We start from the raw sequence: 16,367 nt of genomic DNA, 5'->3' as shown, positions 1-16,367 counted from the left end.
ATGAACGTACAATAAGCCCATCAACCACACAGTAGTTACTGTACAGTCTGACACTTAAAAACTATTGAAATTTTCTGTCCGATTATAACTTGTAATCTTGTTTCCAGTATTGATTTGTTTATATTAAAGGAGCCATCTACATGTTAAAAATTAACTGTACTCAGGACAAACGGTACAACCACTGTATTTGTCTTTTGTTAAAACAAACACATAACCCTTGATAAAAATGAATACGTTATTCGTTAGCAATGAACTCACCTCGGCAGCTCGATCTCCAAATTGTGTAAGAACTTTGGTTCTATAATCAGGGATAATTGTAACGGGGTTATCAGTTAAATTCACAGTTTCCAAACACGGGAGGCTTCCTATATTTTTTATTTCATCAACCTGAACAAAAATGTGAAAAACACCAAAATATGACGTCATAGCGAAATGTTATGTAGAATAAGAGAGAATGTACAACCCCTTCCCCCAAAAAATTCTGAAAGAAAGACATACAGCTAAGAAATCCTCTCAACTAGCTTCACTTTGTGCAGTACTTAGGGCCAAAGTAACACAAAAGATAAAAACTTTGTCTTATAAATGTGACACTTTATTGCTACTGCACTGACACAAAGATAAAGAGAGACTTGGGGTATATTTACTAAATTCTAAAAAGTGAAGATGTTTCCTATAGCAACCAATCCGATACGAGTTAGCATTTATTTAGTACATTCTGAAAAAAATGACAGCTAGAATCTGCACTCCTGATCTCCACTTTTTCAAACCTACCATTTAGTAAATATACCCCTTCAGGGTAGATTTACGAAAACACCAAGAAAGGAATAGTGGAGGTGTTGCCATAGCAACCAATCAGATTCTAGCCATCATTTATCTAGCACAGTGATGGGCAACAGGTGGGCCGTTCACCTGCAGACCTGGATGCCTTTTAACACTGCAATTTAGAGTTGGTTTCAAAACGGTCTTTAAAAGTGACCACTTTAACCACTCCTGTGAATTGACACGAAGGGGTATATTTACTAAACTGCAGGTTTGAAAAAGTGGAGGTGTTCTCTATAGCGACCAATCAGATTCTAGCTGTCATTTTGTAGAATGTACCAAATAAATGATAACTAGAATCTGATTGGTTGCTATAGGCAACATTGTCACTTTTTCAAATATGCAGCTTAGTAAATATACCTCCAACAGTGTGGATTCACCCAGTTTAGCGACACTCTTCTTCACACCATCCGACGCTTGCCCATTTCAAACCAGCAGCTGTGTTCTCAAAACTTCTACTATATGTACTCTCATATATAAATGGGAAGTTTACAGAGGATGGACGCTGACAACACACTAGGCCCAGGTAAGTAATATTCTGTATTATTGTTTAACTTCCTGAACTTCATCCAAAACTACATTTTCAGTTTTGGGTGGAGTTGTCCTCTATGAAACATATTTTCAATCAATATTACAAAAAAAGACAAACACAATGTTGACATTAAAGAACAAAAAAAACCAGATTTGCCTTTAGTTGAAAACACAGTGACTTTAAAACTATTTTTTGCAATGGTTATTCAAGAACAGAAATGTAAATACCTGCTTGACGTTGTTGTTGCTTAGATCCAGGTTGACAAGAGAATATAACTTATTAAGCCCCCTGAGGCTCTCAAGAAGATTTCCTGCTAAATTTAATGTTTTGATATTTCCAATCTTGGAGTGAACGCCTTCTAGTGCAGTGAGCTTGTTGTAGGACAGATCCAAGTGAATCAGGTTGTAGAGATGCTACACAAAGTGGGGAAGGCAAAGGATATTCTACTTTATCCATCATTAACATCTCTAAATTAGTATATACTTTTACAGGTATATTTGTGAAATTGCTGCAACATAATTGACTGATCTCTGACAGCATTGTCCAACTGGTGACAGGAAGGACAAATGTGGCTCCTAAATCGTTGTGTTATCTTTCCCGTTTTTAATAGGATAGGGCCAAACTATAAAAACAGATAGCTCAGACCTACAATATTGCAGTCGGATACAGGTTCATACATTCAAACAAACGGAAGAGATGAATATAAAATTAAGTAACAGAAGTACTGTAGGGCTTGTCAGCTCAGTATAAAATGAATAGGTACTGGCTGAGGGGTGGGGAGCGACAGAGGAAGGGTTAGTGGGGAGAGTTTCAAGCTCTATAAGCGTACCTAGTAATTTACTGAAAATGACAGGGGAGAGAAATGCTAAAATTATATTATGAGTTTATGTAATAACTGCATAGAAATGTGGATGGGATTATAATATTCATAGTGTTAACACACTAAGCCCTCAACTAAAATGTTTCGATAATGGCATTGCTATTTTTCAATCAGCAAACAAAATATTAACCAGATGCATATGATACAAACTACTTATGTACTATTTACATACAGCAGAACACTAAACTATATTAATATTCTAAAAGGAGAATAAAATACATTTAGAAAAAAATGCATTTAACTCAATACTGTATTGGACTTCTCTCTACTCTCTCCAGCTCGATCTCACTGTGCATCCATTTTCTAAATTTGTAACCAATGAAAATGTTCATGGAAATGTCAGCATAAATAAATGCAGACTATATATGATCTCCATTGTAATGCATCAATGTATTCCCAATGCAATTTCTTTACTTCTGTCACCATTAGAATTACTGCGAAACAATAAGGTAGGTAGCGATGATTACGCCAGGTACAAAGATTACATAAAATTTACAGTGAAAACACAACTCTAATAAATATAAAGAGCCACATTAAAGTTACAGTACATACTTAATGTTTTTTATGGTCACCTAATTGTATTCACAATCATTGGTATTTATTGTTCTAGAAGCAGAGAACAAAGTGGGTATATCTAACATATCTGCAACGTAGCTGGGGAGGAGTTCTCTAAAATCCTCTCTAAGCAGGAGGTAAGCTTGGAAAGACTTCAACAAGCATTGTGCCCAAACTGGATCATCTTGTACAGTTGCTAAGGGACCAGCTAACCCCTGGCTAACCACACAGGGACTCATGGGATCATTCGCTGAAGATTCAGCAAAAGATGTGCAGGAACTAAATCCTTTGCTTACCACCAGGGAACCCGTTGTAAGCTCTGAAAAAAAACACAGTTACAGATTTAGTCCAGGCTGGTTCTACTTGAACAATGGCAGTTCCCTGCAGACATGTGTAACAAATGATTGTCCAGCTCGCAAGCTGCAAAAATAAAATATCTGAGCCAGACTCTCCACTTGGCAAATTAGCATGACATTTTACAGAAGTGTAAAAGGTCCTTGGATTAAGCCCAGCCAATCTTAAGCCTGAATAACTCCCTTTATCAGTCAGAATTGGAAAATGGGGGGATAAAGGCAGATACAGAGGACAGAAAATGGAACAATGCTAGTACAGACAAGACACCCAGCAGAAGATGTGCAGAAATACCACCACACAACTCCCGATGCCATCCAACCCAAGCTAGAGATACCTCCCTGCAGCTGGCGACAGAGGTAAGCAGGAGCTTCTGGCATATTGCCTGTGTACACTGTATTTCAGCTCAGTAGCTCAAATAAGTCAGAGGGTGGGAAATCGTGCATCATGGCACCTCCCCCTAGGGCCAAGGTCCTCAGCAGCCACCATCCCGAAGAACGGCCCCTTGCGCTGTGACTCTGCCTAGCGGAGTGAAGCGGCTGCTCCCAGCTGACACTTCTTCAACCAGGTCAACGATGGAAGCCTGATCATGGCTCAAGCAGCCCCTACATTGGCATCAGGAAGGAGGAAAAACTTACTCTGTCCTGCAGGATGAGGATATGGAAATGGTAGGAGCTCAAGCCCTTTAAACTGTCATTGTAGTACAGGAAACTATATGGGGGGGGGGTGGGGAGATGAAATTGCTGCGATGAGCCAGCAGACATCGCCTCAATGTCTGGCTGCACCGATTTCTGGGGACTAAGCTACATGAATGAATTTTAATGTGCACTTCTACATGGCGTGAGAAAAAAAGCTTTGAGGGTAAATCACCGCACAGTGCCCTAGCAATTGTTTGAGAGGCACTCCAGGGCACACTGCGTGGAAATGAAATGCCACCTATATCGCCATGGTCCAGTGTCCCCCATAGTATGATACGAGTATGGGTTACAGCACATCTGTGCTGAAATCCAGGATCCACCAGAAAGTAATGCGTGTTCTCTTTAAACAATAAATAAGGTAAATGTTTTCTCTTGTGTATTTTATCAAGTCCCTTACCTGTAGATTCTCAATTGAGGATATGCTATTGTGACTCAAAGCCATAAATTCTATTTGTGGAGTAAGTTTCTGCAAAGAGAGTACAGTTGAAAAATAAATTAAAAACAGCCCAACATTACGGGTGGTGGACCTCTTTACCGATCATTCTTTCCACCACCGCTTAACAGTCCAATTCTGAAAAGAGATAATGCAATAAAACGGATATCAGTATGATGGGAAGAATGTCCCGATTTCTTACCACAGAATCATCAATAGAAGAGATCTGATTGTGGCTCATATCCACAGTACTGAGTGTACTCCATTTTGGAACCACAGCCGTAATAGGACAGTCCGATGATGTACCTTCTGCTTCCCATTGATCAAATTCAAGAGCTTCGGGTACTAAAATGTCCTGAAGAGAACACATTATTCAGTTTTAGGGTTTGAGCAGTTTAAACAAGTAGAACATATAAGCTTTACTCTATGCACACTATTAATACATAGAAAGGATACATTTGTACAATTGTATTTCAGCAGCCTTGTAAATGTGTTTTTGTGGAGTGTTTTCACAAACTATTAATGCGAGCATCAATGCAGAATAAAAGGGACTTCCAATTAATGTGAACGGAGCCCTGCTCAATGCTTCAATAGTGTATGTTTCTGCACATTTACTGTTACAAAGAGGGGACATGCAATGACCTGAAAAAGTACTACAATATGCACCCAGATCCTGTTTCTACTCCTAAAAAGAAAGATGGCCCTGTCACTGTGGCTTCGAGGAATGGAAGGACATTTAAAAGAGTTGTATTTTTATTTGAACACAAAAACTAGACACATCCTTATTTGGAATGTTTAAGACAAATACATGGCTTTATATAACAAGTATTCCTTATGCAATAAAAGAAGTGATAGAAAACATAGGTCTCATGTTATTTGAAATGCCTAGAAAATTCCTCACAAGTCATGGGAGTTAGGAACTGGAAATGTCTTCCTTACAGCTTAACTTATTCTGACCTTTCTATAGGTTGCAGGAACTGTTCTATAGCGACCATGCAAGAAAATGTCAAATGACATCAACAGCTTTGAACTGTTTAAAGACAATGAAAAATCACTCTAAAAAAAGAAAAAAAAACTTGCACCTTCATTGATGATGTTGAAAACTGAACAGTCATGGTTGCCAGTGTCTTTTTGCAAGAAGTGAATCCCTTAATAAGTTTTGCATCAGAATGAGAGATCTGAAAAAACAGGTTGTTAGTGTGATAAGACATCAATATTCAGCTTACTGAGAACAATAGCTGTGTCAGGCATTTCCTGAAGGTTTTTGTTTATTATCTATGCTGACTACACAAAAATAAATGCAACTTAATGGGAATTCTGGCAAGTTGCTTCATGTGATAGATGAAAATTTTGCTGGAAGGTGTTCAGCATTCACAGGCCTGACAGTAATTATTTGGAAAAGTCCACAAAATAATAAACTGACAAATTCCGATCAAATGAAACTATTCCCAGAAAGGTTACCGAAAGTTTATCTCTATACTGGGCTTTTCTTATCATCAGCAAATATACACACACACCATCTCCTGTATCTTGGGGAGAAGAGAGGTCATCCTCTACACTCCTAGACCATCTGTATCCTGGGGAAATAAAAGGCATCCCACACACCCAAAAGCCTTGTATCTTAGGGAGAAGAAAGAACACCCCCCACAACCAAACTATCGCCTCCTGTATTTTGGGGAGAAGAGAGGGCATCTCCAACACCCATCATAATCTGTATCTTAGGGATATACCAGCCCCTCCTATTAGTACAGGAGAAGAGTGGGCTTCACTAACACCCTTCACCTTCTGTACCTGGGGCAGAAGCAGCAGCTAATTTTATACCGTGTTTTTGCTGGAAAAAAAGAGCTTCTTCTATATCCAGCACAATCTATAAATGGGCAAAATATATATTTTTTGTACGCGTGTATCTGTGAGTGTGCACACCTACTTTATCCAAGTGAGAGATGGCTTTACAAATACCCATCACCTTGTTCATGTGGGGCAGAGATCAGATGGTTTTCTCCTGTATATGTGGAAGAAATAATAGGCTGCTTCTATACCCCTTCTGTATCTGGAGGTAAACTTCAATAGAACTAGTGCCCAAGTGTTCTCTATCATCTATGTAAATGAATGAAGTTGTTAAATTAGATGGTGAAATGATCAGCTTGATCTATCACCTTATTAGATAAAGTGAGAAGTACAGAGTTAGCATAATGCCGTTATTACTCAGCAAGTACACAGAATTAGCGCAGCAATTTCAGTGAGTGGGTAGCGTATGGTTAGCAAATCTGTAAAATGTACTCTGAGTGTAATTATTATTATTATACAGCTGGCAGCTTGTGTAACTACATTATTATATTAAACATACTCCATAAATTTCCTTTCTAAATAAAGAGTTTAAAAAAAAAAAAAAAAAGGAAATGATGCACTGTATTAAGAAGTTAACAGTGCTGAACAAGAACAAACAAATGAATTGGATCCTCAATCCGCTAGGTATAAACTTTACAAATTAGAAGTATAAAAACAAAATTCATTACATACTCAGCTGCTAGTTCCAAAAAAGGGTATTTTCCAATACTTTAATACCAACCACAGAGGAAAAACTCATTATGAAACCGTGCTAATTCAATTTAAAATAATCTGATTTTCTTTTTCAAATATATCCAATTTAAATATGTTATGTTTAAGAAATCTCACTACTACTATTTTGTATAAAATACACATTGCCCATACATCTCTATACAGACTAGGACGCATCTTCCACTTGCGATTCCTTACGCTTAGAGAGGCGGAACGGCAGGCAAGCGTAGGCCAAGAACCGTAAGGGTGTACTGACGTGTTTGCAGCACATTCAGATAGGCCTATAAGGAGGTGAATCGATTCCTGAAGCAAGAATACATGCCGATGATGTTGATCTAGCTTGCTAGTGTTTAAAAATAAGGATTTTTTTTTTTTTTTTTAAAGCAATGTTTAAGAATACAAAAGAGAAATGCTGATTTTTCTTCAAAAATATTCCATAAATCTGCAGTATACAATTAGACTTTAGGGTTCATTTACTAACATTGCATGTAGGTGCACCGAACCCAGAAAGTAATCAGCAACTGGCTTTTATCTGTCTAGTGATCACAGGTGTCCGATTTGTTGCAATGGTTTAACGTAATGTTAGAGATGAAACCTTATGTGTGAAAACCACTTAGTTATTAGGAGTGCCTTTGTAATTGGGCAATGAACACTTGGGGGGGGGAAATGCATCAAGCTGCTAGTTTTCGATGGGTTTGAAAAATGGAGAAGTTGCCTATAGCAACCAATCAGATTCTAGTTATAATTTATTTAGTACAATATAAAACTCACAGCTTGATACATTTACCCCCTGGAGTCAGTGTAGAAATAACTCAAAAAAGAAGACTCTTAATGCTCACATAAGTGCAGGAATGGCTCAATGTATGCGATAATTTGATGTATTACTAACCTCTACTTGACAAAGTGATTTAAATACAGACAAATCGTATGGCAACAAATGCTCTTGTATACTACTGGTTCCTACAGGGCCTCTTGTTCCGCTGATCTAAGGAATATGAGAAAAACAAATTTTATAATAATACACATTAATTGTCGAAAATTCTGTGCACATTACAAATGAACTGTGAAATGAAAGTTTATCATTGGATTGTGAACAAGGTGATAGCATTGTCCTTCAAATCAGAATCCCGAAGGTAAAATATCACATGCATATAAACACAAAACACAAAAATAATTACAGAAAACAAATGCCTGTAATATCGCTTACCTTTAAATACTTGAGTCTACATGTAAAGTCGAGTATATGTCCAAGGTCGGTTTTGGCGTCTCCGTTTATACATGTTGGTTTGGTGTGCCGCAGTAATTGAGTTACTGCGTACAGCTGGAGGGGGCTCATATGAAACACTTCTCCTGCGACAAGTAACTGTTCACCTTGAAGAAGCACAAAAGATCCCTCAAACTACATTTGAACAATATCAAAAAGAAAACCACAAAACCTTTTAACCAAAAGATTGCCAAACCACAGAGAAATTTCCAGGACCAATATTGTGAGTATATGGGAAGAGTAAAAGAGGATAGAACAGAGTGTAGGGGAAAAACATTATTGGGCTATACTGGTGATTCCCAAACAGTGTGTCAGGATACATTTATTATGACACGTTACCAGGCTAAATGGTTAGCTTAAAATAAGTTAAATAATGCAGTGGGGTATATATAAATTACATTTCAACTGTAAATGATAATATCTATTCAGAATTAAAATTTTATATAGTACAATAGTTTTAACATTAGTGTGTCATGAATAAGTGAGTTGTGTAGAGATGTCACAATGGTTGGAAACCACTGAGCATCAAAGAGACATCATGCTTCAGGTTGGTGGTGTACGTCATATTCAAAACTAGTATCAATATAACAGACGTTCCGGGAACACCCCCCCCACTCCCATTTTATAATGGGCTTTTCTCCTGGGATGCATTCTACTTCCTTCCATGGACAGCTCTCTGATGGCATTCTGCAGATGAAACACCTCAACAACTTATACAAGGTGCTGGCTAACCGATGCCCTTTACTAAATACCTTAAAATAGCAAAATATCAATTTATTTTCTATCTTCAGGCTCATCAAGTATATGCGTTTCCCCATTATTTTGCAGAAACGAGACGTTAGGACTACACACGTGATGGAGATCTTTATCAAAATGTCTTTACAGCAGTACAAGTCCCAGTTTATCTGCTGTAACCCCCTATGTACAGCGCTGCTAATATAATAAAATAATAATAATAATAATAATAATAATAATAATCTGCTGACATCTAGACAATAATTGGCCCCTAGGGCTGCTGCTTTATTTTCTTCTTACTTCTGACCCATAAAAAAATACTAAACTAATGAACATATAAAACCCGCTACTACGGCAAACACCCAGAGTTAAAATGGCTCTGAATAGGAATAATTGGGACTCTCGTTAGTGGCCAGCCAATCACCAGCAGTTTTCCACACCCAAGTTTTGATGTTCATATGTCATGGCCTTCTTTTCCGTCACCGGGAGGTAAATGTATCAAGCTGAGAGTTTTCCGGCGGGTTTGAAAAGTGGAGATGTTATCTATAGCAACCAATCAGATTCTATCTATCATTTTGTAGTATGTACTAAATAAATGATAACTAGAATCTGAAATTTTTTCAAACCCACCGAAAAACTCTCAGCTTGATACATTTACCCCCAGATCTGAACCCACTCGAGAATTAACGGGTGAGACAGCATTTTGAACCACCACCAGCCAGGCACCAGTTGATTCAGTTGAAACAGTTTTTTGTTCTTATTTTACTCAAAAGCTGCCAGTGGTGAATGATTCACTGTTTCTTAATAAGTACACAAGAACCATTGCCAAACTCCTTTCTCTTTTCCTATGAAGTACAAGTTCCTTCTAAATAAGAGTCTAACTTTTAATGTCTGGCAATATTCTTTCATCATCAGCAGCTATTTATATAGCGCCACTAATTCCATAGCACATCGAAGCTGAGAGTCTAAATTCCCTAACATTCACAGACAAAAAGAGACTAGGGTCAATTTGTTAGCAGCCAATTATCCTACCAGTATGATTTTGCAGTGTGGGAGGAAACCGTAGAACCCAGAGGAAACCCACGCAAACACGGGACTAACATACAAACTCCACACAGATAAGGCCATAGTCAGAAAGCGAACTCATGACCCCAGTACTGAGGGGCAGAAGTGCTAAACACTAAGCCACTGTGCTGCCTTGGCAATATTAGGGTAAAGTGTTATTAGGTACTATAAGTTTGCCTTAGATTTTTGCTATGGTGTATCACATGTAAAGCTCAACAGTTAGCTTCTTTTTTTTTTTTTTTTACCTTTTACAAAATATCTGTTCGTACATTTCCAGTTAATGGATTTTTGTTAAGTTGTATGATTTATTTGCTTAAAACAAGAAAGTTCTCTAATACTGTCAATGTATACTGCACAAAGTATTACAATCAGATATTATATTACACTATCATTACTATACTGTAAGAATATGTATTTATTATTAAGTATAAGCATTCCAGTTATTTTATGTATGTTAGTCAGCTCAATAATACTTAGCCTGTGATAATTATTAAAAGCTGCACTACCACATAAGAAAATTTAGATGTACCCCTTCCCATTTTTTGCCCCAGAAAATTTTGCTAGTCAGGTGGCATTAGGAAGTAGCAGAGTGGGGGCAGTGTAATACTTTGCAATAATATTGAAAAATGTTGGAGGTTACTGCCTACACCTGCCAGGACTGGTCTAACACACACTGCTGGCTGTAGTGCTCACATAGTGTCTGTTAAAACAGGAGAAACAATGGTTTATTATATTATAATAGGACTCTGTTCGGCTGCATGAGCCAGGTGGTACGTAAAAACAGTCAGGTGAAAAACCCAGGAAATAGGTGCAGGGGAGAACACTGCCTTTCCCCTAGCAGGAACGCAGGGGGCTGCAACATGCAGCCCTTTTGCCAGGGCTCTTCCATTACTCTCAAAGCCTGAAAACCCAGGGGTTTGGTTGTGCTTAGTCCTCTCACTCACACCCCCTACAGACATACCAACTCTGCATGAAGGGCACTGGGCACCAGCTAGCGACAATATGCATATTTTATTTTTGAAATATATACATATACACACACTTTGAACAAAGTATATGGCTCATAAGATTTGATATAAACAAATTTGCCTAAACCATGGCCCTCAACAATTAAATTGGACATCCTTAAACCAACGGTCACTTCTGGGAGATTCACATCCATTTACATGTCAGTGAAATCATCAGTTTTATACAGATTCTCATTAAAAATTACATAAAACATGGACAATCTATATTACCATTATGGTAAAGCTCCTCTGCCAGAACAGCTGCAATTCCATGGATTTCCTGAAAGCACAAATGACCCTTTATTAACCTCCAAGAAAGCATATGACAGTCACAGGTCTGTGAATTAGGGCCAATTCAGGGAACCAATCTACATGTGACAGGAAAGCATTCAGCTACACTGTCAGCAATATTAACAGCCAGTCCCATTTACAAACATTCCAGTAATTTACGTAAGTAATGATTAAAAACACATGATAGATAATCATCAATTTGGCAATTAGGTTGGGGCTTAAGTTTCATGTGCTTTTCAACACATTAAGGGTATTTACTTGTTCAGCGTTAGGAATAGCAGCAACTAGAATATGAAGTTTTACATGTTGACAAAACCATGCTGCTGCAGGGGAGAAAATATGATAATAATAACAATGTTTGCACCCCTGGCATCACAACATGGATTGTCCTGGTGCATACTTTCACCCTTTAGCTGGATTTGCTCTTAACTTTAAATAAAACCCTAAGTGTCCAGAAATGGTAGAATTAAAAGGAGTGCCAGGGACGCATTTAGCACCTTCCAGATACACTTCTGCAGGAAAGCCTATTATAATTATTCAAACTTACAAAAGTGACATATGTAATATGAAGTACCAAGGTCCCTCACCCATGATTAATGTGCGACATAAAGAATACTAAATCAAGGAGAAAAAAGTTTATTGCAATGAAGGAAGTGACTCTAAAAGTAGTAGCAGTTTAAACAGTTTCCACGATGCGCATTTTCTGAGGCTGGTTGGGGGAATGCTTCCAAACACAATGAAGTGGGTATCCACTTTGAAATGAATTAAGTCAGACTTAATTGTAAACAAATCGATGTATTGCGGGTCTACACTTTTTGCAGATTGTAAATAAAAATCGGTTAAAAACAAAAAATACAGGTGGTGCAGTTACATTTCCATTAAGATCCCAAGGAGACAGTGGCCCTTTTACAATATTACATGAATGCCATCTGCTCCCTCGTGCTTTCTTACAAAGTAAGCGCTAATGAAGATGGATTAGTCATAGTTTGATAATTAACTGAAAAAATATGGAAGACATGTTTTCACAATTACAATTTTCGGATGCAGGCTACTATTTAATGAAAAAAAGGATTATTCATGAGGACAGAGCAAGTGCATTTAGATTTTAAGCCAAGGACAGCAGGTCAAAACTGGATAAGCAACACAGTTGATACAGTTCAGCAACCGCTCTGGGACTACAACTGCCCATACAGACAGGAAACTGGATTGGAAATGTTGTTGCCTATGGGCCAAAAATGAGAAGCAAATGGAATCTTTATCGAATAGTTATTGATAGTTTGTGTACAAATAAAGAATGGTTAATGTAACACCACCTCATTTATTAAGAAAGGTTCTGACAACTACCAATCTGTGGTTTTAAAACGGATGTGTTTACATCAAATTGGCCTGAAATGACCACATATATGGGCCCAGAGTATTTGCCAGCCAAAATCCAGTCAGGGCAGATGTAAGTTTGAGCAGGTAGGATGGGAAGTCCCACCAGCAAATAACTCCATCATACACTATATGTACGGTCATCGACTGACAGAAAACATTTTACACTGACATTGAGCCCATGCAGCAAACAACCAATGTGTTTTTTTTACAGGAGTAACAAAATGACCCACAAAAACTGTAATTCAACAGGCATACTAGTTTACCAGACCACAATATGTGTGGCCAGATTATGACCAGAATTAGCAATTGATAACTGCCAGTCTATGAGTCCAGATAACTGCAGAATCTGTTAAATGAGAGTATAACACTATAAGGTATATCAGGTAGCTACCGATCTTTTAGATACAAAACCATAGGTTGTTATAACACCAAGCATAGAATCTGTTAACTACTAGTCAGTGGTTATAACACCAAGGGGTAAATTTAACAAGCTGTGGGTTTGAAAAGTGGAGATGTTGCCTATAGCAACCAGATTTTAGTTATCATTTATTTAGTACATTCTACAAAATGATAGCTAAAATCGGGTTGGTAACAATAGGCAACATCTCAACTTTTCAAACCCGCCGGAAACTCTCAGCTTGATAAATTTACTGTTAGAAGTAAAATCTAGTAACTATCAGTTTGTACATCTATCACCAGCAGTGATATCTGGTAACTACTACCCTGTGAATATACCTTAGGTAGGGAAGGTCATGGGGTGCTGTTAAAAAAATAATGAAGATTTTGTCCACTGGCACACTTTTTACCCTATTAACAAGGTACCTCTAAGGGGCCATTAAATATCTTAGTAAGAGGACCCAGGTACCTCTAAATGTTAAGTGATAATGGGAAAAAAAATGATATGGTTCCGATGCATCCTGGGTATAACCTTTACAACATGTTCGCAAAACTATTAAAAGTAAGTAATGCACTTACATATAGATGAAAGTGCAAGAAATGTGAAAAAGCTCTTGGTACAGTGACAGGAAACTTTGAAAGTAGGGCTTGTAGATAGACCTCCAGATCCTTCTGTCTCCGTTCCACCAAGCTTTTGGAATTCTTTCCGATAATCTTTTTAGGAGGCAGCAAATTCCACTCTATTTTGTTCTCTGCCGTAAGCTAAACCAAACACACAGTAAAATAAATATTAGTTCACAAAACAAATACAATGAAAGAGCTAATTAAGAATGTTCTAAATCCCTCCCCCCAAATGTTTTTTGTTTTGCTTTTTTTTTTAAATAAGCCCCATATAGGAGTCATATTTACAATGTGAAATTGATAAACTGATATTTTCCACTAACATGCAAGTATATATCAAACTTTAGTGACTTGAAGCTGTGGTAAAGTGGGCAGTACAGTTTTGAATATAATGAAACCAAATAAAATTATACAATGATTTAGTTTGTCCATTTTTTTTTTTGCTTTAAAGTGTGATACGCAAACACACAAAAGAGGAAAAGAGGAAAAATGTAATTTCATATTTTGCTGTTATTAGTGCAGTTTATTTAGTCATAAAAGCCACTAACTTGGGCTGTTGGGTGGACGTTCACAGAAATATAGCAGATTTAAATTAGTAATGATCATATATACACTCACCTTTTCATGAAGATCATAGAAGTCGCTGTAACGATGTTTTACTTTCCAATTATAAATGCCACTGTACACCTCAATAATATATACCTAGAATAGAGCAAAAATATCAAGTTAAAAAGAGGTTGCGGAGGTTACAATACATGTTTTTTTCCCCATCTGTAAAGTTGCAATGCTATATCTAGAACAACAGGATAAAAAGGCGGGCTCAGGGAGGACAGAAACCTCCCATGGAGCAGATGGGTATTTAATACACTATGTACAGCTGAATGTATGCAAAAAAAAATATCTAGATTTTCTACTACACAAAAACATACTAACATTAACCTAGTAGTATGTTTTTGCACTATAGGAGGAAACTGGAGCACCCAGAGGTAACCCATGTAAACACAGGGAGAACATACATACGCCACACAAATAGGGCCCTGATCAAAATTATACCCATGGCCAGTGCTGTGAGACAACAATGCTAATCACCCCATTGAACAATATAAATATGTCAGATTTTGAGTACAAGGAGACAATTGCTTAAAGAGGCTGTGGATTATTTCACAAGTCCCCTGAAACCTCAGGTACATTAAGCTAGCACTAACAGCTGGAAGACAAGAGTTATTTCAGTAAACACCTGTGAGGAAGTGTCAAACTTCCAATTAGTATGTATATGGGTGATGTGACTAATGACTGAAATTATGCTGCTGAACCAATTGTATGATCTCAATGAATAGAATTTCAAGTAAAACTGTGGACATTACACAGTATTTTGAGATTGTGTCTATTACATTAAGTTCTCAGCACAAGAGCGAAAACAGCTCAAATAATACACTGTTTTCAATACTAGGAAAACATAGACATATGGACAAGAGCTGTACAGCACACATATTTTGGAAGTAGGAAGATAGGGTGTTTATATGTATGTAAACAATTGTTTTTTGTCAATATCCTAGTATCACATATATTCAACAGTGTTTAAGAAAAAGGCCCCCCAATGCCTGACTATGCCCTCCCTGCTCAACTGACAGGGAAACCTGACATCTTGACCAGGTAATCTGGAATTTTGAAGGAGGGAAACACTGGTCCAACATCTTAGCAAGTCCCCTCCTTTTGTTGGAAAGCAAAACCTGGTAACAGCAGTGGTCGTGGAAAAGGGTTCTTGGGTGGGAAGTGGGAACACTACTTTAGAGCTACCTGGGAGGGTGCTAATTATATGGAAAAGTATGTTTCTACCGAGATCTCCACTTTTAAAAAATATCTAGAGATATTTGTACAGAGCCATGAAAAATGATGGTGCTCTAACAAGATGGACATTACATTGTAAATATCATATAGTCTAATCCTGCCATGATCCGCCCACTCACCGTATAATTATCCACCAACTCAGAGCCGACGATCCTAACCCCCCGGTGCTCATCACTGTCTTCCATGAACCCGGCCGTTCCTTCCATTCTTTCCGATACCAAGAACAATAAATAAAAGCTCCCCGGTTATACGTTCTCTATCACTCCGGGAGCCGCCATGTTTGTTTGTTTACTGCGCGATCTCACTTCAACCAACTTTATTGACACGATCACAAACTAACACAGGTCGGAAAACATGGTTTCTCTCTCTCGTCCTCTAACAGGAGGGGAGAAGTGGTAGATTATGTTATACCGCCAGCGGGCTGTATGGAGACGTTAGGGAGTATGTGTTGTTGATATAGATGTAGGCAGACAAGCTTTCCACCTTCTGCTAAGGTTAAAGACGAACTTTTGAAAATGATATCTGTATACACCAGGAATGCTATTCTTTTTTACTTTTAGTGTATCAAACCAGTGGTACACAATCTCCTAGAGCAGGCATGGGCAACTTGCGGCTCTCCAGTTGTTTGTGAAACTACAAATCCCAGCATGCCTTGCCACCTATCTGCTGGTTATCTACTGGGTAAGCATGCTGGGACTTGTAGTTTCACAACACCTGGAGAGCCACAGGTTGCCCATGCCTGTCCTAGAGTTATGGGGGCCTTGCATGTGACCTTTGACTTCTCCACAGGTCTGAAAGTAGGAATTTATTTTTAAAAATGTGCTGAAAATAAATTACATTTGTATCAGCATTTCACCTGGGATGTGCACTAGGATTACAATACTATTACAGTGAATCACCAGCATTAAGGATCTTCAATAGGGCACTTGTGGACCA

General features: G+C 37.9%; 1 protein-coding gene across 6 annotated transcripts in view; it reads right to left on the bottom strand.

Moving 5' to 3' along the window:
• Positions 1-15,828, bottom strand: part of NISCH (nischarin) — a 49,385-nt gene extending 33,557 nt beyond the window's left edge. For 3 of the 6 annotated variants that reach the window (XM_075183077.1, XM_075183078.1, XM_075183079.1), the window contains exons 1-11: positions 15,551-15,794; positions 14,202-14,285; positions 13,542-13,724; positions 11,130-11,178; positions 8,035-8,198; positions 7,717-7,812; positions 5,351-5,446; positions 4,471-4,623; positions 4,233-4,301; positions 1,579-1,764; positions 259-387 (exon numbers count right to left, since the gene is read on the bottom strand). In XM_075183077.1, the coding sequence (XP_075039178.1) occupies positions 259-387; positions 1,579-1,764; positions 4,233-4,301; positions 4,471-4,623; positions 5,351-5,446; positions 7,717-7,812; positions 8,035-8,198; positions 11,130-11,178; positions 13,542-13,724; positions 14,202-14,285; positions 15,551-15,637 (1,296 nt within the window). In that variant the 5' untranslated portion in view covers positions 15,638-15,794. Of the gene's footprint in view, positions 1-258; positions 388-1,578; positions 1,765-4,232; positions 4,302-4,470; positions 4,624-5,350; positions 5,447-7,716; positions 7,813-8,034; positions 8,199-11,129; positions 11,179-13,541; positions 13,725-14,201; positions 14,286-15,550 lie in introns of all 6 variants that reach the window. The other 3 variants (XR_012678571.1, XM_075183080.1, XM_075183081.1) reach the window with 3 other exon arrangements.
• Between the last annotated feature and the right edge of the window lie 539 nt (positions 15,829-16,367).

This window comes from Mixophyes fleayi, chromosome 8, assembly GCF_038048845.1.
Source record: "Mixophyes fleayi isolate aMixFle1 chromosome 8, aMixFle1.hap1, whole genome shotgun sequence".
Taxonomy (NCBI): domain Eukaryota; kingdom Metazoa; phylum Chordata; class Amphibia; order Anura; family Limnodynastidae; genus Mixophyes; species Mixophyes fleayi.
The sequence above is the reverse complement of the archived record's forward strand: the minus strand, read 5'-3'. Positions and strand labels throughout refer to the sequence as shown.